At 42.1% G+C, this 27,677-nt stretch overlaps 1 protein-coding gene across 2 annotated transcripts in view; it reads right to left on the minus strand.

Moving 5' to 3' along the window:
- Positions 1 to 19,681: 19,681 nt before the first annotated feature.
- The window catches only part of TFCP2L1 (transcription factor CP2-like 1), a 37,184-nt gene continuing 29,188 nt past the window's right edge, over positions 19,682 to 27,677 (minus strand). For both annotated transcript variants that reach the window (XM_017823541.1, XM_017823543.1), the window contains 2 exons: positions 26,005 to 26,056; positions 19,682 to 25,567 (listed from right to left, as the gene is read on the minus strand). In XM_017823541.1, the coding sequence (XP_017679030.1) occupies positions 25,530 to 25,567; positions 26,005 to 26,056 (90 nt within the window). In that variant the 3' untranslated portion in view covers positions 19,682 to 25,529. The remainder of the gene's footprint in view (positions 25,568 to 26,004; positions 26,057 to 27,677) is intronic.

A 27,677-nucleotide genomic window follows, 5' to 3' on the forward strand; every position in this document is an offset into this window, starting at 1 on the left:
TTTCTCTCCTTGGTTTTCATTGACGTCAAAAATCACATCAGCAGATACTCTCATACCAATAATTCAGATCATTGTTTTGCCTCGTTATACATTGCTATAATATTTAGTTTCTGTGCTTAGGTCCCACAATCAGGTTCACTGTTAGTAGACTCTCCTTTCCCCATACCTGGTGTCTTTTATGAGCTTCTCTAATTTCATTGCTGTCTGGAAGAAGCAGGGTTTCTGGGTCAATAATTTTCCATTTTTGGAAGCTCTCCAATTAATATTTTGTAATTTCTTGTGGTGTCCTTGTGACTATGTTGAGATGCTATTCTTAAAAGAGTTTTAGACTGTTTTATTCTTCCCCTCCTGGGAAGAGAACATACACTCATAATTCACATCATCTTGAATACATTCTTGACAGCACTGCACACATTTCCAGCACTTTCCTCCATTGTAGCTTGTTTGCATTGTCCAAGGATACATCTCATAACACTATGCATTATCCCCACCTTTGTCAGTGCTACAGTCAGTCCACAAACCCAGAAGTGGCACAGTAACTCTTGCTTGCTATACAGAGAGACAATTTATTACCCTAATGGTTTTAATATTGTACAGCAGAAGCTTTACATCTTCTGCTGTGCCTGGTGCATTGGGTTTGAAGCTCAGATGACTTACCAGATCTGAGTGTGCTGTGGCATTCTTAGATCTAAACAAAGACCTTCTCTAAACATCCCAAGAGGGAGCTGTCAGAGGCCGTAAGTTGCCATGGCTTTTGGAAATTAGTGGTATAGCTTCACCAGCTGGTATTCAAGCTAACTTCATCAACTGATGAGGCAAATAATATGTACAGTCATCTCTCTTTTTGAAATGGTTCTACCACTTTATTATATTTTTTAATTTCTGTCTACACTTCTGCTCCTAATGTTAATCTTCAAGCTTCCAACTGAACTGCTCTCAGTTTTGTAGTATCAAACCATTTTTGGTAACACTAACAATTTTTGTTTGCTGGTCTAGGTACTTGGCTTATGCCCCTTCACTATTACCAGATTTAGTTTTGCTGTTATGTTGCAACTGGTGGTTAATGCCATATGTTAAACATTCCTTTCTAATTAGCTTCTAATTTAAACACATGCGACAAAAAGAAATCTTTAATTTTCTAAGCACATACTACCAGGCAAAATTAACATGTGTCATGGTCTTTGTGTCTTAAGTCAGAGTGGTGTGTTTATGGCCAAAATACCAACAAAATTATGACACAGCCTAGGTGATTACAACATGAAAGCTTGCCCACTGATGCCACAGGCTGCATTTCTTTAGCTTATAAATCACCCCTCTCCCTGAACCCAGGCAAAAGAAAACAAAAAAAACAGAGAGAAAAATAAAGACAAAAACAAGATGAGATGAAGGAAAGGAAAGTCTTCTGCTATAGCCAGAACACTTCTTTACAACAGGTAAAGCCACTGGTCCTGTCCATTCTCCTTCCTTTTTTAGAAATATAGTGAGATTGAGGGTCACGGATTTCTTTTCCAACTGTTGAACTTGATGAGCCAACATCTGACGTGCCAGTGAGAGCCCCACTGAAGATGACTCATAGATATTGCTAAATCCCAGGTCACACCCAGCTCCCTGACCTGTCTTCATCTGACCCCAACATATTGGAACATGAGAAAAGACACAGAATTCTAAAGAAAATTTTATTCTCCACCTTATTCTAAGCACTGGAGTCCTGCAAATTTACATTGGGCACTTGGAGTAGAAAAGTCTTAAAATAAAAAGTCTTTCCTCAAGAACATCAGGGCTTTCATATAACCACAAAATGTTTACTTTCCTGTGATCACTTTGTGCAACTCTGAATTGGAGCTCCCTATCCCAGAGTAAGTTGTGGTTGACCACAGCTCTCCTCATGGATATAAGATCCTGTAAATGAGGAAATTACTCAGAGGCCTTCAAGATAAAGTTGTAATATACCCAAGTATTTTACACATGTATCCTTCCCAAAACAGATCTCCATGCGTAAGAGCTGAGCATCACCATGACTGCTTTTAAGCAATCTCAGTGTTCAAAAGTGTTAGACATGATTTCAGCACCTGCAGTAACTGCACCTTTGAGATGCATGCCTGTTTTCTCCACCCCAAACTCCACAAGAAGGGAAAAAGGCATTTGAGCAGGTGACTCAGTCAGGTCAAGGAGTGCCATCAAAGGCTGAGCATTTTTAGCATCATGTGAAAATTTTCTTCAGAGTCTGGGAGCCTAGAGCATCTCAAAGAATTACAGACATGAGACATGATCCACTACTGTTGTAAACCTGACCAGCTAAATCCCAGCCAGACTGCATTTAAGATCTCTGAATGCCTTGCTGTTTGCTTTCCTAGGTCTTCTGTGCCTTTTGTCCAGTCTGTCTGCTGTCCTCTGAGACAATGACACTTTGCAGAGGTGACATCAGCAGATGTCTGAAGGCACTCATGCAAACCTTGTTATTTTGCTACACAAAACTGTCAGTGAGAAAGAGACAGCTGACCTCTTCAAATTTCAGTGTTCAACTTAATACTGATGATCATAAGGCTGCTCAAGTTATCTGGTATGCTTTGTCACATCTGTAAGTCCTGCAAGCTAAGGAGAAGCAGGAACCAGGCAGCATTCAGTCTACATGAAGATGGATGGGAGCCAGGAAATCTGGATCCAATCCATGAAGTACTTCTCATGGATTTATATGTCTTTTATTAAGAGTCACATAAGGTGGCTAGATGAGACAGTTTGATATCTCCCTTTTTTGTGTCCTGCAATAGTTTCTTTGAGGTGTCATCAGTGTTGCCTCTTGCACAACCCACACTTTGCTTGCTTCTTTTCCATGTTTAAGGAGCAGGTAGGCCTTAAACAGTGCTCTTCATGTGGTGCTGAACTGCAGAACTGCAAGAGGAGACTGTGGAAGCAGTGGGTGCCAGACTCTGCCCCAACAGGCAGTACCCAGAGTCACTCCAAGTCATCTCTGAGATGCTGCAGTGATGAGAACACGATGACCAGGTTGGACAGAAAGAAGAGAAAGCCACTAGGCCAACACACATGGCAAAAGTCTGCAACACCAGCACAGGTGCATGAACCAGAGCCAGTTGGAAACATGAGCAAATCCTTGCAGGAAGGCAGACAAGCACTCTACCACCACTGCTCATAAAGGGCAAAGCAGAGGCAGGGAGGTTAAGTAGTTTACTTAAGCTATGGAGCAGAGCCTAGTTGGGCATTCTGGAGCTGGGCTCAAGCCACTGTTAGACCAGCAGCTTTCAAATAATCATTCCCACAAACTTCTTCTGTGGTGATATTTCTGAACAATACCAGGGAACATTCCACCATAAATTGTGCTGTGTTCCAGTTTCCACATTATAGCTATGATGTAACTCAGTAACACTTTGTCCCATCAAGCCCAACAACAATAGATTTAATCAGAACATTTGTCTCAGAGAGACAATGGGGAGTTCTGATTAATCTGGCACCAAACTCTGGCAGGGATTTTTTTTTTCTAAATGCTTGCCCTTGGCAGCTCTTCAGCCAGCAATGTGCCAAGCCTGTGCCTGCCAGGAGAACTGTGAAAATGCCCCATGACATTTGACATGCAAACAACATACTTCATTTCAGAAATGTAACATTTCTACAGAAGTGCAAGGAGGAAGATGCTGTTTCCCAGACATCCCACCAGCCAACCACATGAGCATCGAGGATATCAGACCACAGAGGACATCAGACCACAGTAAGATGCAGAGGGCCTGTCCTGTGAGACCTTGCTGGTGGATATTGAACAGCAGGCACCAGGCTTTCAAAGGGGGGAAGGGGACAAGGGTAGTACTGCAGCACTGCTCTGCAATGGCTTTGTTGGCACCTTTTTCCTCCTTGCTCAGACCACAAAACCTCTATGGTTTTGTGCAACCCTGTGGAGAGTTGCACAAAGTGGAGAGGCTCCTTCACGTAGAACAGGAGCAGATGGGAGCCCAGGTGAGAAGTCAAAGCACATCAAAGCAATCACTCTAGTACAGTGATGGGCAGACATCACAGTCAGTCATCAAAGGTACAGGGGCACAAGCTACAGCCCTGCATGATTACGAGCAATGGCAGAGTTCCATTCTGCTTCTCTGCATATTTCTGCAAAGATTAAGGTTGTGATAGGACAGTGTAACCAAGATGACAAACCATCCTAAAAAACTTGCATGGCTCTTGATAACACTGGCAGTAAGTATCACTGCTGCATCCAAGCAGCGAGTGGTACCAAGTAGTTCCCTCAGGCCTGCAGGGTGGGAGAAAGTGTTTTTCAGTTTGGGCTTAGGGGATATCCTGTATTGTCCCCTCATGCAGCCCTCTTTGCTCACAACCTATCCCAGACAGCTTCCTCCCTGGCTTGCACACGGACAGCACCCCTATATCTTCCATGCAGTGCCTGCCTCCCTAGCACAGCAGTTCCAAAAAACCCCTTCCATAAGGGGCCAAACTATATCAAGTCTGAGTCTCAGACTAGTCCTGAAGTGGATTGCTGCTGGGTAGTAATGTTTAGGAGTTGAAAATGTAATGACAGTGTCTATCTCAAACTAGCCCTTGGCGTTTGCAATCTAAGAAAGTTTGACAGAGGTTGGAGGGGATATGAAAAAAAAAAAAAAAGAAAGAAAACAGTGAATAGGAAAGAAGAAATGTAGTAACCAAAGCCTGCAACAAGGTCCCAAAGCAGCTATCAGCTTCCAGCTCTTGCTCCATCCCTCTGCCTCCAGCTCAGCTTTGCTATAGTTGCTTTCTCTGCAGTAGCACAAAGGAAAGAGGCCAGTAGTGCTAGTGGAGATTTGGGTCCAGAGAAAGCCCTTGCCCAGGGCTTACAATCAGAGCAACTATAAATAACATTTTAGCATGGCATCTTCTGCAAATTCCTTTTTTCCCACCAAAAAATAACAAGGCAACTTCTCCAAAATCCGAGACCAGATAAGATTCCAGGTTGCCTCGTTTTCACCAACACACCCACTTCCACCCTCATCCTTTTGCCTTTTTTATGTTTGGCATGAGGGGTACTTCTGCAGTTACAAAAGTTCTTGTGTATGCTGATGGAATTGAAGGAACATTCTCTGGATGGATGTAGTCAGACAGAGAAGCTTGAGGGTTGTTTATGAGCATGCTACTCATCTTGACCAGATCCTGCCGCTCATTCATTTCAAGAAAATATATTTGTTTTGTTATAAATCTTGATTTGATTTTTGGGACATGAAATGCCCACCCCTGCCAAGAAAAAATGCTACATTCTGCATGTCACCACTATGTGCTTCTCAAGAGCCTGATGTTGTGAAATAAAATGATCAATTTATATTAAGGCCATATTTTTATCAGGCCAGGGCTTGTAACGGAAGGAATCTGTGCATGGAAAAATACATTAAAAATGACTGAGAGTTACTAAAAAAGCCACCAAAACAGTCACTACTCAAAGCATGTAAGCCACCACCTTCTTTACTCTATAATTTATCCAAAAATCCCTCACATTCTTATGACAGTTATATTATTGTTGCATTCATCATCAAAATACAGTCCTGAATCTCAGAATTCATTTAAATAGCTCTCAAATAATACGGGCAGATCACGAAGTGTGCAACAAGGAATAATTAAAAAAAAAGTGAAAAACACCTTCTCTTGAGCTCTCTTCGAGGGCCTTAAGATATCAAGTGGAAACTCTCTTGTTTCTTAAGGACCTTCATTATTTTTTCATTACAGGAATTGTATTCCTCCCATGGAGAAATACAAATGTTTACAGGCCAGAGTTTTTGGAGCTATGCAATAATTAGAGTTGTTCCTGCAAGCTCAGGAGGCATTGGAATATCCTGGAGATACTCAAATTTAAAATGTAATAAAATCTTCTCCACATGGCTGCAGAGAGATTTGACAACCAGACAGAAGACCTAGCTGTACAGACAATTATCTTCCAATATTATTTGGAAGCCATTCAGGACCTAGTAATAGTGTACATACACCATAGTTCTGTTTCCCTGCCATCAGTAGACTAATCCATCTACAATTACATTTCCACTCAATATTACCCACATTTGTAATTCAAGGAGACTAATGTCACATGTAGCCTCTTAGTTTTAAAATATCCCTCTGGTTAATAATGGTTTTCATTGACTTCAATCGCTCTGTATCTTCATTAGAGATGGTTTCAAACCAGATTTTTGATGCCCCAGTTTCGGTGTCATGCACTGTGTGGACCTTGAATCTATCTTTTTAAATAAGTAAGACTTATAGAAATGGAGTTCAAGGTAGAGCAGCCTTTCATGCAGGGGCTGTTTACGTCTACAAGTTTGGTTCGGGCCTGAAAATAATTTTTCCTAGGTTTGAGCATGGCACATTTACCACAAGTAAAGCATGTGGTGAAAAGGATGTCTGCAGTTGTAAGGAAACAGGCCTTCTCAGTGGATAGAGCAGAGATGTAGAAAGAGGAACAGATTAGCATGGCCTAAAAAAACAGTCCCATTGACCAGACAAGAAGGGTTTATAACTCTCAGATATTTCTCCCAGAAACTATTCACAACAGAAGCCATGTCCAGTTACCAGTTGCTCATCAGAGGCTTGTAAATATCCTACAGCTACAGAAAACCAGGGCCCAAAGCCAGTGATCCCCAGGCTCATCTTGATATGTTATTTACCTCACTCTCTTTAATATAAGATATTTGAAGTTCTACCTCCAGATTTACTCTTTCCATATGCATTTTTTCAGGTCTAGTAGATTTAATTATTTCCAGACCTTGCAGCAAAAAGCAGAATGCTGAAAGAAACCTAAAACATATGATCAGAACATTTTTTCCTTAAAACAGTATGAATAATCCATTACAATTATTTATGTCTTTGGATTGAGTCAAAGTAAGAGAACAAGTATGTCATAAATGACATCTTGATGTATTTTAGTATACCACTGAACTGCGTCAATGAAATTACTTTTAGCTTGTTCAGATGAGGTTCCTGACAAATCTTATCAGAATTGTTGCTGAATACAAGCCAAAGTTGGTATTGTTTGTGTTTTGAGTTGCAGATTGCAAAACACAGAAAGTGTTTTGAGTAACTCTTGAAGACAACTAAAAGAACAAAAGTTTTGAGAAAACAGTAGGGGTTGTGATGGTCCAAGAGCAGAGACAAGGCAATGCCTGTAAGGAGAAGATAGTATCACTGAATTGTTCTTTTGTACCTGAAAACCTACTGATTTCTTCTAAATATAACAGCCAGCTTAACAAAAGATGATGTGTTTACCCACAACATTTGCCCTGGTGATCTGATTTACCCACAAAATTTGCCCTGATTACCTTCTACCTACAATCCTTTCTATCCCTTCAAGGCATCCAGTTGCTTTAGGTCAAGTAGGATATGAGTGAAATTCAAGTGATGACCTATTGAGAATTAATATGTATAACAATAACAATAGTCACAGTATTTATAAACACTTTAGATATCATCACAAATCATAGCAGGTGCCTGCATCCCTTGCATAGCCAGATATCATTGAACTGACTGGTCCTGTTTTCAACTTTGAGTTTGCCGTCACATGATAACTGAAACCACTCTTTGCTCTACCAGAAAGTTTGATGATATAGTACATTCTTCCAGGAAAAAAAGGTCCCTAATAAATTCTCATTCATTAGTCCTCCAGAAAAATATTCTTTGCATTCAGCAAGCAATTACATTCATACTAAAACAAGATAAGGGTAAATTTTTCAGTTCTGAAAGACCATTTTCCAAATCTGGTGGGATTAGCAGCTTTCTCCTTCACTTCTGAAAATCTAAAATTTCTCTACCACTGCCTGCATTCAGAAATGACAAGGATGGATTTCTGTCCTTGCAATGAGCATTTGGCCCCTGCAAAGAGCAAAAAGGCCTGTGAGCAGCCTAAAGCAAACTAGCTCATTCATTCCTCAGAAATGACCAGCACACTAAGGAAAATTTGCACTGCTCTAAGTTCAAAGCAATTAAGTGAATCTATCTTCCCACACATCACTCACCTCTCCCAAAGGAAGCAACAGGCTGGTGGCTTCCCATTTTCTGCAAAAACAACCAGCCATCAAGGAGGGCTACAGACGTCAGGACTAAATAAAAATGACAATTAATGCTGCCCTGCAGAATGACAGGCACCCCTGCTTTGTTTTTTTTCCAGTTAATACCTAAAAAAAACCCCAAAAAAAACCAAAAAAGAAACCCTGCAGTGCAAGGATTTAGTCTGTGCATCAATTTTTTCACTTTTGCCAAGTCACCACATCTCCCAGTTTGTATTTGTGCAGTGCCAAATCCCATGTGAAACTAGTTTTGCCACAGCAGGGCTACCTGTGATGATTAACCAGTGCATGCACCAAGTCTCCACTGCTGTCATGCTGTCTTGCATGCAGCCATAACTCATCTTGAAAGAGCAGTTCTGATTCAAACCTTATGGAAGAAGTTGCACATAAGAAGTTAAGCAAAATTAGTAGTGCTGGCATTTGTGTGTCATAGCAGGTAGAAGACTTCTATGCACTCCATGAACTTTAGTAAAATGACATCTTGAATTCTTTAACACGTTGTTTTTGGTTAAAAGAAAAACCCACACCAAGCTGTTTTGCAGCTTTATTCCTAAAAAATCCATGACACAATGTCTGTTGTTGCAGAGAAAAATGAGAGCTCTTTGTGTGATGTCTCCTGGCTTGAGCAGTCCTAAAGCTTTACATAGCGTGATGTTTTGAGAGGGCTAACAAAGTCATTGAGAGACACTGAGGGCTTTGGCTGTTTTCCGGCTTTTTCTCAAGGGAAAATAGAGTATGGATTTGTTTGTCTTTTAAGGAGCTGTACTTAGTGGAAGCATGAAAACAGGGAGACCTCCACTGGGTGATCAAACAGTAGTCCATATCAAGTAGTGATGCTGCTCACACTGCTTTTTAAAGTAAGTGCAAGTGTAAGAAGCTGGGGCTGCACCTCCCCACACCGTGTGCTGCACAATACTTGCAGCAGGAAGATGCAAGCAGCTCTGGATCCGTGCTGCTGCCTGCTCCCTCAATAGACTTTTGTTCTGTTTCTCTATGGGCTTGTGTTTTTTTAAGATACCTTTACTAGTTAATTGCTTCATCCCTAGCTGAGGACTTCAGTCAAATACACGAGATGTTTGATGAGCTCAACTTCCCTGTGGAGCAGCAAAAAGTTAAGGTTAGTCTGAGCCTTTGCAGGGCACAGCCAAGCCATACACTCCAGCCTTGCCTTCTGATGGGCTTCAGCAGCCTGGGAGGAAGGTATTCAGAATCAGATCAGGCAACTGACTCTGCTTAAAACACTTTTCTTTAAGTGCTCACCCCTCTGACAGTGCAGCTTCACCCCCACCTGTGCCAGAGACACCTGGGAGATGAGAAGAGATGACAGGACTAAGAGGGCAGCCACAGCTGTGTGGTAGGAAGGGGGTGAAGTTAAACCATTGAGGGGTTACTCCCAGAGGCTGGGGGAGATGCTAACACATGGAGAAGTGGGCCCTCATTCAAACTCCCCTGAGAAACTAAACCAGATCCCCATGAACTACCACAACTTTGTTGCTGACCTCTCTGGTATTGTCTGAAGGAGCACAAGACACATTTCATTCAAGACTGCTACCATCATACTTGAATACACATTTTCTTTCCCCAGACACTTCAAACACATTGTCTTGGGCCAATATACTCACTGTTGTAGTCATGAAATTAATCAGATGAGGAAATTTTCCTGAGTTAAGACCAGTAATTTATTTCTAACCTGGAGTAATCACTGTGCAGGCACTGGCACACAGCACAAGCAGCACACCACAGCCTAGGCAGATTGGTTTTGGGATGCAGGGCAGGAATATGTTGTGGGTCAGTGCTGCAGACAAACATCTCCTGGTGCAAGAGCCCACCCCCAAGCTCGTCATAGACAAGCTCATCCCAACCTAAGAATTTCAGGATCAACAGCAAGAGTAGGGCAAATCCCATGTAGGAAAACTGAAAGAAAAAGTGCAGGGGGAGGAGGAAGGAGAAGTGCTGTGGAAGGGGAAGCCACGTAGCAGGTATTTGCTGGTCTTACCTACAACTGTGTAGTGAGTAGCCATTAACACACTCACAAATCCCTAAGACTGTCCAGTCAGACAACACCCTAACCCAGGCAGTGTGCCAGACCAGGGAGGAGGAAAGGTTTACTTCAGTCAGCTAAGCAGTGAAGAGCAGGCTTTCTACAATGTCTACGTGAGGATTTTACCTCTTGATAGTTCACAAGATCACAAAGTCTTTGAAGACATGTGAAGCACAGGCTGGAAATGTCAGAGCACCAGCTGGTGATTGCCCATGGTCCTTACTTTCCCTGTGTATCAAGATGAAATATTGTTCCTGTCTGCACAGGGCCGGGAGTCCCACCTCTGAGCTTTAAATCTCCTGTGACAGTGGGAACTGGTGAAGTTGGGGCTCCCTGCTCCTTGTCCCAGGGACATCCCTGGCTATGTTTTGTACATAGTTTGTAAAGAGTGATATGCTGTAACTGCTTGGTGCTGATCCAGCACTCTTACAGCTTCTCTTAGAGGGCACTAACCTCTATGCTTGACCGTCATCCAAACACACTCTTTGCACCACACTTTTTATCTGCCCGGCTGGTAATTGCACCAAAGGAGGCTCTTGGATAAATATCAGCAGTAACACTTTCTCCGTCACTTGTCATTGTTCTCCCATGATTCAAACAGCTTCAAATGACAGGTTTGAAAAATGGCCAGGGGTTGTAAAGTGTGGGAATGGAAAGTTCCTGAATGCTGGCAAATGCTTATCAACCCCCGCATTGTAATATCAGTAACCAAGTGGCAACAGAGCTGTGCCAAATTAGGTGGAAAAGGAGCATACACAAAGAAAGATCAATAGATCTAAAGGCAGAATTTCTGTGAGCATGAGTAGTCCTGAATAATTTCACCCACTATTTGCTACAACAGGAGTTTCTCTTCAGTAGCATCTCTAAGTGTTGTTCCGGTGGCTCTCAAGGAAGCTGATACAAACATCCAAGCTTTTCAGCTGCAGGACAACATATACTTCATCCAGTTTTGCAGCTTTTCAGCAAAACCAATCCAATATCTCAGTCATAGTTTGTTGGGGAAAATATTTTACCAACCCATGAACTCTTTGTATCTGTATCAGAGTGCTCGGGTAAACCTTCAAAGAGAAATGTTGTTGGGTATCATGTGCTACACGATGCTACAGAAAAGTTTTGCTCGAGAACATACAGTGAATATGTCATTCAGGGTGGTGGGATGCACTCCCTGACCAGTTCTGCAAAACATAATATTATTCCACTGACTTCCATTGAAGTGATGCTCATGGTTACAGTATGTGCAAACCTCAAACATCAAGCAATCATACCCTGCCCACCTTCTCCGTGCAGTAAAGAGAGCTTAGCCATGCTTCACTAGTGCAGCAAATTCACTTCACAGGATTCTGACAGAGCAAAACTATTTTCACACTACAGAATTTCCTTTTCCAGAAAGATTCTGCGGGAGAAAGAGACCATCAATCCCCCAAAAGTCCATCTGAGTATTACAAAAGTGTAAAAAAATTTCTGCTCTTTTGTCAGCGACTTCTGCACGAATGAGGACATCTTCACCATGCGTGGCTGACTGTCACACACTAAGAAAAGTCATCCTTAACAACATTAAATTTCCCCAGACAAACACAAGGTCTTCCTAAGTGCTCTCAAAGGCACTCCATTAAAAATATATAAAGAAATCAAACATATCACAGACTAGTTAGTAAAGGCTGGGCTTAAACCTAATGCTAAGTTCCTATTAACCCTACAGATCTCAACTGAACTGGTCCTTGGGATGCTGCAAGCAGAGTCAAGAGACATCCAGATCTATCCAACCTAATGCCTTCTTCCATGGGTCTTGTGGATGTCCGTGGATGTCTTGTGGATGCCCTGTGCCAGGCACAGCTACTGCAAAGTCCATAAGGATAGCCCTGCATTCTGGTCTCATTCCTTCTGAAAGCAAAATACTTAAAAATATGATCCGAGACTGGGTTTTAAAAAGTGCTCTCAACTTGTGTGTGTAATACCCATATCTTATGCCACTGACTTCAGCCATATAAGGTATGCTGCACAGACTTGAGCCCACAGGTAAGTCATTTCTCTCCAAGTCCAAAATAGCATCCAGGAACCAAATAGTGTGGAGGTGAGTCAGGTGCCCAAATAATTTAGAGGCTCTAAGTCTAAAACTCCTTTGTTTAGTTTCCCCTCACAGAACAAGGCAAAGAGCACCTCCTGGCCTCCTTGGGCTCTTGAGAAGAACCCGGGACACGGGGAGAGATCTCACAGCAATGCCAGCAGAGCAACTAACAATTTGGCTAAGAGAGACACATAAGGATCCAAGGTACAAGAGCAGCTCAACAAGCCCATTTGCCCAAAGTTCAAGTGAGTGATGTTCTCTAGGTTTTCTGTACTATTTCTTAGCTGAAGGCACAAGGGACCCTCATGCTGTCCAAAACCAGCCTTCCTAGGCTAGGACTAGCAGCATGCACCACTGCAAACATGGCAGGTTCTTTGGCCAAGCCATTAGGTCAGGTACCTGTTCTGAAGGCAGTTTGCATAGCCAAAGCAGTGAGAACAAAGCGTACAGGCTAAACAACTTGATAAACAAAAATGTACCTTAGGCAATGGGTGTTCTACCCTGCTCTGCTGCCCTTAATTTACTGAGGTGAACAATGAATTAAATAATACTTTGCCAAGGGAAAAAAAAGTCTGTGTCAGAACATCCCATTTTGGAAATGAGGCAGGAGTATTTTTGCATAGCAAAACCTAAATTTTCTGTTTGTTGGATCACAGTTTTGAAGTGGTATTTTCACCCTAAATATGGTTTACTCAAAAAAAAAAATTACCAGCTACAAAACAGAAAGATTTCTTCTCTTTCTCGAAAGCTGTATCATACACAGGCGGACTGCTTGAGGGAAGTTTAAAAATGAAATTCCACAGAAGCATTTACTACTGCAGACCATGGTATCCACAGATCCTCAGTAATGTTGGCAGGGACTACTCACAGTAGCAAATGTGTCAATTAAGATTTTAAATGAAAGATTTTAAATAAAAGAAAAACATGAAATATATAACCATTTTTATTATCATCATCAGATTATGCCATTTTCCACATTTTAGATCTTTCAAAGGTCAAAACCTTTCTAAGGTGTGTCTCACATCCATTTGAGTGTGTTGCATTTATAGCTGGGCTCTTCAGTGTGAAGCCCATGGTCACAACTCAGATGATTTAGGAAACTGCCAAAGCACCCTCTAGAATTTCCCCCTTTTTGAAGGAATGCAAGAGAATCCTTCAAAGGAAAGGCATGAAGCCACTACATAATGCTTCTTGTACTTACAGCTTATGAGCAGGCTCAGCTTGTAAGACTTATCTTGTTTCTGGGAAGAAAGTCCTGCCAATTGCAGCCTCCTCATCCAAATGAAGAAGTACTGAAAGGAAAATAGCTTGCATCTTCATTTACTTCAAGGCTGTAACTTAAGGATAAGCATCTCTTATTTGCTAACTCCGTAGCCATTTCTCCTCCTGTTTGTGTGTTCTTTCACCATGTACAAAAAAAAAGCCAAGGTAACGAACCTCTTACATTCAGGTTACGTGGGACACCAAAGCAAGCAAACAGAGCTGGGAATTTGCACACACAGCCAACCGCACTAGAACCTGGTTTGGAGATTTAATGCATTCACAGAACAGGCTCCCCAAGCTGCTCAAAATGCAGACTACACTGCCTTGCACCACAGCACATGTGGAGTAAGATGGCATCCATGCAGTATGGAGAAGCTAATCCATTGCAGTTTCACCCCAACTTAAAGCCCACTAGACCCCTCACACTGCCAATCCCACTCATCCCTTTGAAGCAGTGCTGTTAGCAAGCAAAACCTTAAATTTTAAGTGTTCAGCTCCATTGTGACATGCTACATGTTAGCTGGAAAACACATCACCATAAGAACTGCCAAACTTAGTAGACTAAGTGGTTGCCAAGTTATATTCTTTCTATTCGCCGGGGAAAATTGTTAAGTAAACAAATATATCCCAATTTAATTTTTAAATAGGCATTCTTAAGGGATGAACTGAAAGATAATTATGGCTTGGCACACCTGTGTTATTTTACTTTTCTTCCACCCAACACTGGAAAGACAAAAAGCTTTTCTTAGTGAGGGTATTCATAGATTATCTGAGGCAAGAATGAGGTATTATGATCTCTGGTTGGATTTCCCGGCTAGCGCCAGCCATGGGCTTCCCCTTGCTGACCCTGCACAACACCAAACAGCCTTTGGACTGGTCCAGCTTTGAGAAAGGTCTGGCCCAGATGACTTTTGAAGACTCCTTCCACACTAAATTATTTTATGAGCTTATGAGTTTATAGCCTTTGTTACAATCACAGGTTGACGTCAATCACACATTCTGGCAAGATGGTGAAACCTGATACTAAGGCTGGGAGCAAGTTTCATCCATAATGCCGGTTTTCATGAGTAATTATCTCATTGAATGCAAAATCACCAGCCTGTAATTAATTTAATTGCATCCTTCTGCAGCTCCCACCAATGCCAAGCACTACACAACCAGCACTGGGCTGGTAATTCCTTAAACACCCACAGGTAAGCCACACTGGGAGGGATCAGCACAGTTTACAGCTGCAGGCAATGATGCTGGCTATACCAAGACTTTGGCTTTATGATTTGGGGTCTGAAAATTACTTGTCTGTGTGCCTGTTTCTATCCCCTAGACAGCTTAGACAAGATGACTTTTGCTCTGAATCACTCAGAATTTGTCTCATTTACACAACTAGAATAGGCAAAACCTCAAGGTACACAGACCCTTAAGGAGCAAGGCAGAAAGAGCAGGTGGACAACCACTCACTAGAAAGAGACCATCAGGATCACTAGACGTTCCCATCACAAAACTTTTCCAAACTATGCCATTAACTTCATTCCTAAGGAAGTAGCACCCATTGCTATAACAGCAAAGCCTTGTATCACAGCTGGCATGAACTGGGCGCTGACAGCCCTGATGAAATGAGAGAGAAGGACAAAGAGGGGGGGAAAATACTGTAAGGGTGGGGAAAGGAAAAAGCAATAGGGATTTTCATGCTGAGAGACCTGGTACAGACATTTAAGGAGCCTTACTGCAGCTTTCAGTACTTAAAGGGGACCTATAAGAAAAATGGGGAGAAACATTTGAGCAGGGCCTGTTGTAATAGGACAAGGGGTAACGGTTTTAAACTAAAGGAGGTTCAATTTATATTAGATATAAAGAAGAAATTTTTTACAAGGAGGGTGGTAAGACACTGGAACAGGTTGACTAGACCAGGGAGGCGGTAGATGCCCCATCCCTGGAAACATTCAAGGCCAGGTTGGATGGGGCTGTGAGCAACCTGATCTACATGAAGATGTCCCTGCTCATTGCAGGGGCTTGGACTGGATGACATTTAAAGGTCCCTTCCAACCAAACAAGTCTATGATTCTACAACAAAACCCAGCAAGAAGCACAGCACACACTAGCAGTTAACAACACACAGGTCCAGACTCTTCAGCCACTCACCTGGGACAGCACTGCCTCCTCCCACAACCACCAAGGAAGAGAATTGATTGGGTTTATAAAGCCAGGTCTCCTGACCCGGTGCAAGGAGGGCTCCTTCTCTCTGTGCTAGTAAGGTTGACCCCAATCTTGGACCAATATGGGAAACTAAAACTCCTGGGAACACCTGCTGGCTCATTTGCACCTCCCAGGATATTCTCTCAGCTTTGGAAGAAAGGGGATTTCCAGTTCTGGCTTCCTTTCAAGACCTCCCAAAAAGTCAAATGTGTAGATAAAAAAGTGTCATTCTTCATTAAGTTCCATCATTTTCTTCCCCAGCACTTACTAATAAGAGGCTTCCTTGCCCTCCAGCTGCCTGGCACCCTGATGAAGGTGACAAGCAAAATACCTGAGAAAGAATCCAAAGGCTCATTTTCTCAATTGCTTTGCCTGTGTAGCTGGCCAGCAGGTGACCATAATCATCACCACAACTAGATGGAAATTGCTCTTAAAGAACTGAGAAGCACAAAATAAAACCAGCCCAAAACCAAGTCCAGCATTGCATCACTCACACAGAACAGCAGGACCCTCCTCGCTGTGCAGACATGCTCAGCTGTGCACATCGAGCAGGATCGTGGTGGTCTCCCCTCCTTCCACAGGGAGCTGTCAAGGCCACTGCACGTCACATCCAGCTGTGGGCACTCATGCCAAACAGCTGTCTCTGGTTTCTGAGCTGCACAAAGGGCATGGCACTGCCTCAGAAACAACATGGGAGGGTGAATGCTTCTTTTCTCACAGGTTGCTTAGTGAGCCATTTGCTACCAGCCAGCTGAGTTTCAAAGTAAGCCAGCAGTGTGTTGCCACTTTGTCCTCGTGGTGTTAAAAGTTATTCATTCTGAAGCGAAGCGAAGGCTTCACTGAAGGTAAAGTTGCTTCCTGGTCTTATTGACCATCAGTTAATGGTGATGGGTGTACTTGAATTCCCCTTGGCAGAAGGACTGGAGGCCATTTCCAATGGGATTCAGCTCCATTCAAAGCAGAGACACACTAACCAGAAATAAAACACCCCAGCCCTGTTACTATTCCTACAGGAAGGTGGGTTACAAAATCTGCAGCCTAGCTTTGTTTAAACAGCTCTGGAGAGCAGCCTCCTCATGAACAGGCTGTCAGTAGGTTGTGTTTCGGAGCACTGTGTTCAGGGGGTGGATGTGCACTTAAACCAGCAGCATGGCTGCATTTGTTTGGGAACAGGCACTCCTCTTCCTCAGGCACGTTGGGAATGCTGCAAAGCCATCGGTCGGAACTGGAAGAGCCAAAAGGGAGCCAAAGACTTTGAAGAACCTTGTTTTTTTTGTCTCTCCCTTTTTTTGGCCCCCAGTAATCACTTCAGCAATCACCAGCTTTATACCCATGTTCTCACTTGGACTCCATTTCTTTCATGACATGCATGTGACAGTAAATAACTATGGCTGCTTGAGAAACAAGAGTCATGGCCTCATAGGCACTGCTGTGAAATGAGGTAAATAGTGATGGAAAAGGGAAACTGTGGGTGGTTCTGGAATAATTTTGTCTGGGACCATGTTTTTTGTGCTCAGGACAGCTGTGCTGAAGCACGCACTTGGCCTAATGTATGTGGCCTCCATACTTTTGCACTGAGCTTTCCTTTCCCGGGCTGCTCTGGCCATGCAGCCTCAGCCAGGTTTTCTTTCCTGCCTTAAGTCATGTTGTTCATCTTTTTACTCAACTTTTCCCTTATTTTACTACCACAGGTTAAACTGTTAGGTGATGTCATGGAGATCTTAATTCCCAAAGTGGTACCAACCCATCCAGGAACTTTTTCTTCTGAGAGATACTAAGCTTTGAAAATATTTTCACAGAGAAATTCCTCACAGCATTGCATTTTTTTTTTTACTCTATCCAATGTGATATTTATAGCATGTCTCTTCTCTAGAGCATAATCTTAAGTTCAGCATTTAAATTCTCAGCATTAGAAAAATTATTTCTCAGTGCACTAATGTGCTCAGCCAATTTTGGATTCCTGCTAATCAAACTTTTTTCCAGGTGTATCATACTTGCTTATGACTTAACATCAGATAAATCAGAACTAGGGCTTTTCTAGACCGTAAAATGGATAGTGGCACTGTTTGCAATAGTCAAAAATAGAACATTTTGCATAGGATAGGATAGGATAGGAACAGGACAGGCCTGACTTCCTAGGCCACACATATCTAAGGAGGAGGGAAGACTACGCTTGTCTGAAACTCCAGTTTGATCAGGACAATCAGCTTCTGCTGTAACATACTAAAAAAAAATAAATTAATTTATTGCTGTGTCAAATCTTTCCCATCCAGGTAAGCCTGGAAGCATTTAGCCTCTTTACAGAAAGAGTATGACAGATATTATCTCTCTGCCTGCTCCATAGTTGTGACTAATCTGCTTAACTGAAAGACTGCACTGTTTTGTGAATTGGAAAATTAATTCTAAAATGTTTGCTTGCCATTGAGGATTTAGATCAGATTAGGCCAATGCTTTGACTAAGCAGCTGCAGTCTTAGGTCTTCCTTCTCCTCACTCATAAAAGGAGTGGCTCTTTACCACTCCTGTCCAGTCTTACAGCTGCCACTGACTTCTGGGTATATTCCCTTGGAACTCTATACCTTGTTTCTCTATTGGTGTGTTTCCCATAGAAATTATATTGTGAAGAATTACCAGTTTCCCTGTCCTTGAACCCTTTTTATTAAGTAAAAACCTTTCTAGTGTTCCTTTTTGCATTTACCAACCCCTGCCAGCACATAGGTCAGGTTTACAGAAGAGGGACAATTTTGCATGGAGCTTGGTGGGAACTACCGATGCATTTGGTGCTCACACAGCACCACACACCTTGTGGGGCTTGGGGAGGAATTCACTTCCTCCTTCTGAAAGCCCCAGAGATGGCCCCTGCAGCTGGCAGGGCTCATACCTTCATCAAGTCATCAAGCACTTGCTGCCAGTGACTTCACACACTCAGCACCTTCCAGACAGCCCTGGAGAGCCCAAATGCCAGCCCGGACTCTTAAGTGACTACCCAGATCTGTTGCTGCTGCCTGCAGGTGGATTTTAGCCTATGCTAAAGCTGTGTTGAACCCAGCAGCCCTCTGAGACTTGATGCTGCCTAACCATGCACAGAGCAGCTGAACACTTCAACAATATCAGGCCTCAGAGAGCTGGATTTCTGCCTCCAAAGAAACTTTAAACTAATAGAAATTGGGGTAGACAGTCCCTTTCCTCTTCTCAGGGATGTCACCTACAGGGAAAAATACTAAATTGTCATCTACCTTCATCTAGGCACATTGCCTGTGCCCTTATAATTTGCATATGAACCAACACCTTTACAGGCCCAAGCCGCATTTTCTAATTTTGTGATTTGAATACTTCAGTAAAGGAAAGGAGCTGAAATTGCTCGAGGTCAATTCAGATTAAGGATCACCCTTACATTGGTAGTTCATCTATTCCCCCTTCTTTGTCTCAGGGTGAAGTTTGGCTGCTGGAAGATACTATTTGCAAACTGGGCTCCATCTTCTCCTACTGGAAAATGACACCGAACATCTGCTAATTTCCTGACCGTGTACGTTACAAGATCTATGGCTTAGACCTCAGAGGATAATGAAGTTCTTCCACCCAAACCACTGGGAATGCTTCATATCCAAACCTCACTGCCTCTGCTCCAGCACGTGTGTCACAGCTGCTAAACGGGACAGAGCATTGCTACGAGGAGGGACTCTCTGCTCATCTCTGATGTCACCAAGGACCAGGCTCTGAAACGCCCGTGTCTTCTGAGCACTGCAAGACCAAAACCAGCTGTCATCTAACACAGCTTGTGTTCTCACTAAAGTATATGCCCATTGTCACGGCATCTTCAAGAATGAGGCATTTCTCCTCATGCCTTGACCTGGATTAAACACGAACCAGGCACTGCATTGTGCTGTGGAGAAATGAAGTCTACCCCAAGTCAAAGAAAATGCTGCAGGACATTTGGCTACAGCTGACATTCTCTCGCCAGCACTTTGCAAATTCCGCTCCCACTCATTTTGAGAGGGTGCCCAGCACCTTACAGCTGCCTACCAAGGAGGAGCCGATGCCAAGGCTCTCCTGCGTCCATCCACACCAAGTAAAGCAGAGACCAAACACGTGCTTCTTACAAACAGATTTATTTGCATTTTGACTGGAGCACAGATTCTAGATACAGATTTCTTCTGCACAACAGTACAAGAGCCAGTGCAAAATATGCTTTTTTGGTTTGTTTTTTTTTTTTTTAATTCATGTACAAAAAAACCCAAAAACAAAACAAAAAAAGACAAAGAGTGTGGCAGTATTTACTCACAACTGGTAACGCCTCAGCCTCCCATCGACCCACCTCCACTCGCCCTTGCCCGTCATGCCAACTTTGTGGTCAGCATCGCCTGCCTCGAACGGCTGCACTGTCAGTGAAGAGAGGTAACTCCCCGGCCCTTTGAAAGATAAACACTCACTCCAAGCAAACTGGGACAACACCAGGCTACTTAAAGAAATTGAATACACCATCTACTCGCCAATGCATCCCCCACCAGGGAGCAGAATTTTGAGGGAATGGCAAAAAAAAAAAAAAAGGTATAAATCAAAAATGCAAAAAAAATTTAGGCACTAGCTTAACCCATTTGTTAGAGAGAAGCAAGGATGTCACATACAGTCTGCCTTCTCATATTCACCCACGGTAGTGATGATCAAAGCCAAACACTCCCCACTCTGAGTACCCTGTGCTGTCAAACAGATTATAATCTTATGAAAATATTTCTATTAGTACCATAAAGTTAAACCATTTCATAACCGGAGGAGAAAGAGAAGCTACAGTCTGAATATAAGCATTTCTTTGAGAAGTCAAAAAAGCCCAAAACAGATACAGACAAAAAAACCTGTCCCAGTCACCCACCAGATGATTGTTAGAATTACAGCCAATGCTTAAGCAATACAACATCGAGCTAGGAAAAGTCATCGTATGGTTGTTGTGCTTAGGGAGTAGCCTTACTAGTTCACAAAGCGTTGGGCAATCTATTTCTCTGTTATTCTAACTAATTTTCAGAAGCTGCAATATAGAACTGCAGTGTTAGTGCAACAATATGCTCTTCTTCACCAAGGCCTGGGATTTATATTGCAGAAATTCACCAAATTTACATCACTCCAAGTGTACTGTGTCCAAATCACCCAGAGTCGCTATTACGGACTTTTACACTTCTACCCAAGGAATGGCTGGGTTTTGAAGCTTGGTCAACCAGTGTCTTTTACATTGAACTGCAGTTAAACAAAGCAGAGTACCAGTTAAAGCCAAAGAACACATGTACTCAGCACAAATATGTGTTGATGCAGTACAGTATGTATGTGGATATATATATATGCATATATATGTATATGTTACATTATGAGGAGAGTGCCATTCAGGGCTTCTCCACTGCAAGAATCCTTTTACCACATCCAAGCCTTGAAACTTCAGCCTGTTAAAATTTCACACTAAGACAATGAGAACTCCAATGTTTTCCAGATTGAATGATTATTTTAGCCAATTAACCATGCAGGGCCAGCTGAAAGAACAGCTTTCATTTTAATAGCACCAGTCCTGACACCTCCGTCAGATGGCCAAATTTTTATCACCAGATTATTTGCCCCTTCAGTTGTGTATCATGGGCATTTCTGTGAGTTCTCAGGACATCACCAGAGTCATACTAACTGATCTGTATCAATTTACTCAGTTGATAGAGAAAATGCCACAATTCATGAAATCGTTTCGAACAGACAATACAGATCTGATGAGAACATGGGTTTATACTTTGTAGTACTGGCTGCAGTATTGGTATAAATCACATGATGATTCTGCCTTTTCATTCCCAGCAAACCCACTTTTACTCATAGTGGCTGTCATCATAAATACAACTGAAGAGCTGGACAGTTTGGGAAACCATATCATTCACTGTTATCCTAAAACCCAGTCCGTATAAAGGTCTGCTGTACAAATTTCACATATAGCTGAAAAAAGTCTCATATAAACCACTTTGAACAAGTTTCATTTGTTGCTTTTTAAAAAAGAAATAGGAGCAACAACAACAAAATAAAGCAAAAATAAGTGTAACAGACACTTAGGAGCAAAGTAAATGCAGAACTCTTTTGGATGCTTAGATGAGCGGGAGCTACTCACCTCCCTTGCCTTTAACCTATCTAGAATTTAGGTGTCTATCCCAGACTAATCATTTGTGCTTCCTCCAGTCTTGAGGAAACAAAAGTTTCCTTCTGGAGTTTGTCACATCCACGAACAATTCAAAGGGGTTCGTCCAGGGGCAGCAGACCCTCTGCAGCCACAGAGAGGGTCTCACCTGGCACTTCCACAGGTGAGACAAGTCTCTCTCTCTCTCATTCCTCACATAAGCCACTAAAACAAATCCTGAAGGCTTTGCGTGGTTCCTGCATGGACAAACTCAGTTTCAACAGGGCAAGGGTTTGTTTTTATGATTTTGGGAAGCAAAGGGGAAGGTTCCTCAGCAGTCCAGTCTCACATCAACATTGCCCTGACCACGTGCACCAACCTCTCAGCCACGAGTGGCCAGTTTGCCCCTGTAAAACAACCAGTTGGTTACGCAGCATCATGGAAAAAGGGCAAAGGGTGCAACATGTTTTCCTGACACCCAGAGATACAACACATTCTGCACCTTCCTCAAGGGGGCAGTGAAGGGGGAGATCCTGATCTACTCAATCAGGACCAGCAATAAGATGTGAGGGAATGGAATGAAGCTGGAGTTCAGATTGGACACTGGAGTTCAGATTGGACACTGGAGAAAAGTTCTTCCCTGAGAGGGTGGTCAGTCACTCAAACAGTCTCCCCAGGGACTTTTCTTGCCCTTGATCATGGCACAAAGCCTGCCAGAGTCCAAGAAGCAAGTATGCTCTGGATGACGCTCTTAGACATCTGGTTTAGTTTTGGGTACTCCTGTAAGGAGCAGGGCATTGGACTCTATGATGCTTATGGGTCCCTTTCAACTCAAGATATTCTACAATTCTAAGCTGTAGTAATTCAACATCCTCCTAGACACCAAAACAGCTGTGCTATGTCTTCATGGGTGTCTATGTTACTTGACCACAAACCTCCAAATTTCTGCTGTGACTACAGACGTTCAACAAGGACTAGAACTACCCTGTCAAGGGCATGTAGATATTACACACACATTAAAGCTATACAGCTTAACAAGAGGCTAACACAGATAAAACAGTAGAGCCCACCCAATAGGACAGTGTTTATAATCTATGGGACTGTTTGCTCTGCTATACCTTCTTAGAGCATAGAAAGAAAAGCAAGATATATTGTCAAATTCACCCTCATATCAGTATAAAATTTTATTTTTAAAAATCTAAATACAGCAAGGCCCTAACACTTATTTTTGTTCAAAATTGATCAAGCAAGTGCTAATGAAACACTATGAGGGCTTTTGCATGTAATTCCTTAGGGAAAGAGTTTTTTTTAAAAGAATCAAGAGGTCAGACTTTATAAAATAAGCAAAGAGATCTCAGTTTCTAACTCTGGGAGCAAAGCTACCTCTATCCTTTCTTCACTCTGCTGTGTTTCAGTATTGCTGTGTTCCCTCAATTACAGAGCTACCCCATCTAAGTGGATATGATACAGACTGCACTCCTGGCAACTTCAAGGTGTATTTTAAAGAGCTCTCATGAGGTCAGAGTCACCTGAGTCACATGCCAATAACAGCCATAGCCTGTATTGGGCCAATATTACAGAATAGGATGAAAAAGCACAGCAAACACATCTTCAACAGCACTTTCTACAACATAAACCAAACAGCCCCTGGTACACGGAGGCACATTGGTTCTGTATACTCACAAAAACATCTGGAATTTATTCACTGTTTTGGAAGGCAGTTGTAACTGTGTGGCCACCACCTGGAAGCCCCAGTGTCCATGGCCAGGAGCTCCTCCTCACCTACGCAACCTGGTCCTCAACCAAGAAGCTTCGATTCCTTTACTTCAGAGGGAAGAATCACCATTCCCAGAGCCTAGGCATAGTTTTTGGAGAAACACTACAATTCACGGAGCATCCAGGACAGCCAGTTTAGCAAGATCGTGCCTAAGTAGGCACTGTTACTCAATTAGCTGAGTTGGCTGAAGGTTTTCCCATTGTAACACGACTTTTCTATTCTAGTATTATTTTCGGTAAAAAAAAAAAAAAAAAGAAAAAATCAGTGGGGATGGGTGGGGTTTTTGCACAAAACTTGTTGCTTTTAATGAAAAAAAGGTTGCTTTTCTCAATATTTTGCTGTTTATTTCTGTTGGGAAAACTTGAAACACATAATTTTTGTCAGAAAAATATCAGTTCACGTCTGTCCGAATTCCTCTAGTGTCAGTTGGGAGCTATAATTCAAGGGTTCCATGGTCCCCTCTTTCCCTGGGCACATCTCCAGCCTTCATGACGCATTCCGTGTTTGACTAACCCATGGTAAGAGCATCATGGGATCTGTAATTCAGCCAAAGAGCTCATCCCCAAGGCGGACACAGCGCGCAAAACACTTGAATGAGAATTTCTGAGGGCTGCAACAGTAGCTCAAACTGATGCTGCTTTAAGGGCCAAATGGATTTAATTAAATGTTTCCATTTCAAAAGGCTGGAACATTTTATTCAGTGTTTTCCAGCTGACAATTTCTCATTTTTTGAAAAATTTCCATTCCAGGAAAATGTTTGGTATTTCAGCTTTCCATGTCAATTCAGGATGAAATTAAATATTCAAGAATAAGATTTTGATGCTGTATAGACATTCAGTTTGGGAAATAGCCTTATTACTTAGCTATCAAAAATGAAATGGCTTCATCCATGCAAGAAAGGTGTGATCCAGTTTGCCTCTGACATCAGTGGAAGCCATTTTTTTAGCTTAATGGAGCCTGGATAGCATCCCAAAAGGCCAAGGAAGGGTGAAGTTGATCATAGTTACACATATTGGAAACAGGAGTCAAGAGTGAAAGAGCAAGGATATAAGAAGCAGCAACTAAGATGATCTGTTACCTGCACTTGATCAAAACTCAGTTTTACTTTAGTAAGTAATAGGAAGAAAATTCATTAAGATTATAAAACCTAATTCCCAGTTGCAGTAAAGACAGCAGTCAATCACTACCTTGTAGAGTAGAATAAATCCACAGTATGAATTTGTCATGAGCACTATAACTTTCAATGTTCAAAGCATTTCCTCAGAAAACATTCATAGACTCCATTCAGGGAGACTACTCTAAGATAATGGCATGCTACTGAACTGCTTGCCTCAGGTTGTGTGTGCTCCTTTGAAACCCCCAAAAACTGTTTTGTTGGATTGGCATTACAGAAGCTCTGTCAGGGGGGACCAAGGTCTCTGGACTTTGAGCACATCTGCAGGTAGAGATCAACTAAGTGTGGGCTTCCAGAGCTGACACTTTGGGTGAAGACTGGGCACCAAATCCATCCTCTGTATTGCCCAAACTGGTTTTGGATGTAGCCCCAAGCCTTCCACTTCAAGGAGTAGAAGAGGACCCCCAGGGAGTCTACATCCATCAGCAACAGGGTGTATGTTGAAAGCAAGAGAGCACTCAGAACAGTAAGTAAATCAATTTGCTCAACCATGAGGGTTCTAGAGAATTGGGATTTGTTTATCTTTCATTTCCCTTTAGTACAAGGCAGATGTTTCTAAGTAATAAGCAGAAACCTCTACAACTTTTAAAACTGAAGAGGAAGGGAGGGAGGAAGAAACATGTACAAGCTTTGAGGATGTTCTCAGCTCCAGCTTAAAAAAAAAAAAAAGCAAAACCAAAATCACACACCACAAAAAATGTATATCTGTAAAAGCAAGTTTTTCCTTAAGCTGTTTGGTAATTCTTAGTTCACAGGAGCATTTATCCAGAAGGTTCTTCATGTTTCCAGTCTAGGTTGTAGCAATCTCAGTGAGGCACTAAAATTTTAGGCTGTTAAAGTCTCTCTGTGCAGCACGGTCATTTTAAAATGATGTGGTAGCCATCATTGCTTTCAGCTGTAACAAAGAAATGCAAAATGAGTTTTCATTGCTTTTAGGAAACATCAGAGGTACAGAACTTTAGATTTTCTTCCTAGGTAGTCTACAATAGTTTCTACTCTTGGTCCACAACCCACCCATGAAAATCAATGCTGAGCATCTAGGTCAAATAATTTACATTAAAACCCCCACATACTGTCACCTTTTATAATTTTACTATAAGTTTTTCTGCTTATTTATGTCAGTGGTATCAATGAATTTATGAAATTTTTATAACACTAACTGAGAGGAAAGCATAAGATCAATCAGTCTATCATAATGCAGTCAAGACCTTGACTTACACTAAATTAGATTATCTTTTCAGGATAACAGCACTGAGTTTGTGATAACATTTAGTGCAATTGAAAGCATGAATTATCTTTAGAGCCACAGGTAATAGCAGCAGCAATACATACCTTTTAATGTGCTGATAACAAAACAAGATTCATCTTGGAAGTTTTGCACCATCTGAAGGGCAGAAGCAAAAAAGCCAACACAACATATTTTTAGCAATTAAATTCAAGTTTCTTTCAGTATCAGTATAGACTTGGAGGAGGGGTATCAAACAGCATTTGGTGTCTAGTCCTACACAGTCCTGAGTAACCCTGCCCATGAGATTATTAAAGTACATGGCTGATTAATTAAGGTTGCTAGTGTGTTTAAGAGAAGCTCATGCTAGAAGTGCTTGCCTGAAGCAGCTCTTGATCCTGCAGGTTCTTATACCACTCCAGTTATTCTATTAAAGATCATGCTCTTAATTGCCTTCAGTGAAGCTGTTCTAGTTCAGACTGGATGAAGACAGACTCTTTCCTAAGATCTAACAGTGGTAATTACACATTCAGCTAAACTATGGAGCTCAGCTGAGCTTACATTAGCATTTAAGTAACATGTAGAGGTGGGTAAGCCCCAGGAAATGGCCTCCTTGCTGGATAAAGGAATTGCAACTGAAAAGCCATCTCAGCAGTGTCCATCTGGTTACTTTGACCAGACATTAGTACAGATGCTGTGCTTGGAGGAGCCATTTACTTGTTTGTATTTCATCACGGAACAGGAATCTTAGTGAAACTACCATAAGAGGCAAGGCAAATCACGGGAAGAAAGATTAGAACCTAAAGCTATTTGAGTTATTCATGAGAAACAACTGGATTTTCAGAACAGGTGCAGGTTCTAGAGACATCTCTAAATAAAGAGGTGAGTTAAGAAATTCAGATGACTTCAGATCCAACATGAAAAGCCCATTTAAGCTTCATCCTTAGTCAACAGTTCCTCCCATCTTAGAGTAGTTACGTGGGACAGAGGACTTGAACTACCTTCAGGAGGTGTCTCATACAGTTGAAGCAGATGCTGGACACAACTTGAAAGGAGGGAGATGTGACCAGATCCTGTCTGATGAGCTCATAAAATCCAGCTTTAAGAAAAAGCCTTCTGCTAGATACTGAAGAGCATTCAAGCAGTGCACTTTCCAGCTATAAGTTCTCACACCAAAATACCGTTTTCAACTTAGACTAATCCCTCTATTCTCTTTTGGGTTTAACATCCAGACCCTGCTCCTGCAAATCAAACTTCACTGGCCAGTTTGTGTTTTTCTGCCTAACGATGCATGAAGTACACTCACAGAGTGCCTCACTCTTGCTGCTACAGTACTAAAACAAGAAAAAATATTTAAAAAGCCATAGACATTGTTAATAATTGACTTAAACAAATACTTTAAGCCTTATATCCAAGCTAGTTCATGCAATTCCCCTACCAAGTGTTGCCTCCAAGCACTTTGCATTCATAAAGCATCAAAGTTTCAGATTAAATCAGGCTGGAATAGCAAGGAGACTTCAGGAATAAGCATTACAGCCTTCAGTTTAGGCTCCAGTTGAGACCTATGCTCTGCTTCATTTGTTTTAACAATGCTTCTTATAAATGAAGTTCCTTAAGTGATTCTGGTGCATGAATGAGTAAGTAATTTAGTAGGGGGAAAAGAGGAAGAAGGGCAACTCACTATTAACCTCCAAGCTAATGGAATGGACTACATTAAGCCATCCTATAATGGGACACAAACAGCTAGCAGAGGTCCATTAAATTATAGCATGCACTTATA

Source organism: Lepidothrix coronata, unplaced genomic scaffold (assembly GCF_001604755.1).
Source record: "Lepidothrix coronata isolate B3197 unplaced genomic scaffold, Lepidothrix_coronata-1.0 Scaffold103, whole genome shotgun sequence".
NCBI lineage: Eukaryota > Metazoa > Chordata > Aves > Passeriformes > Pipridae > Lepidothrix > Lepidothrix coronata.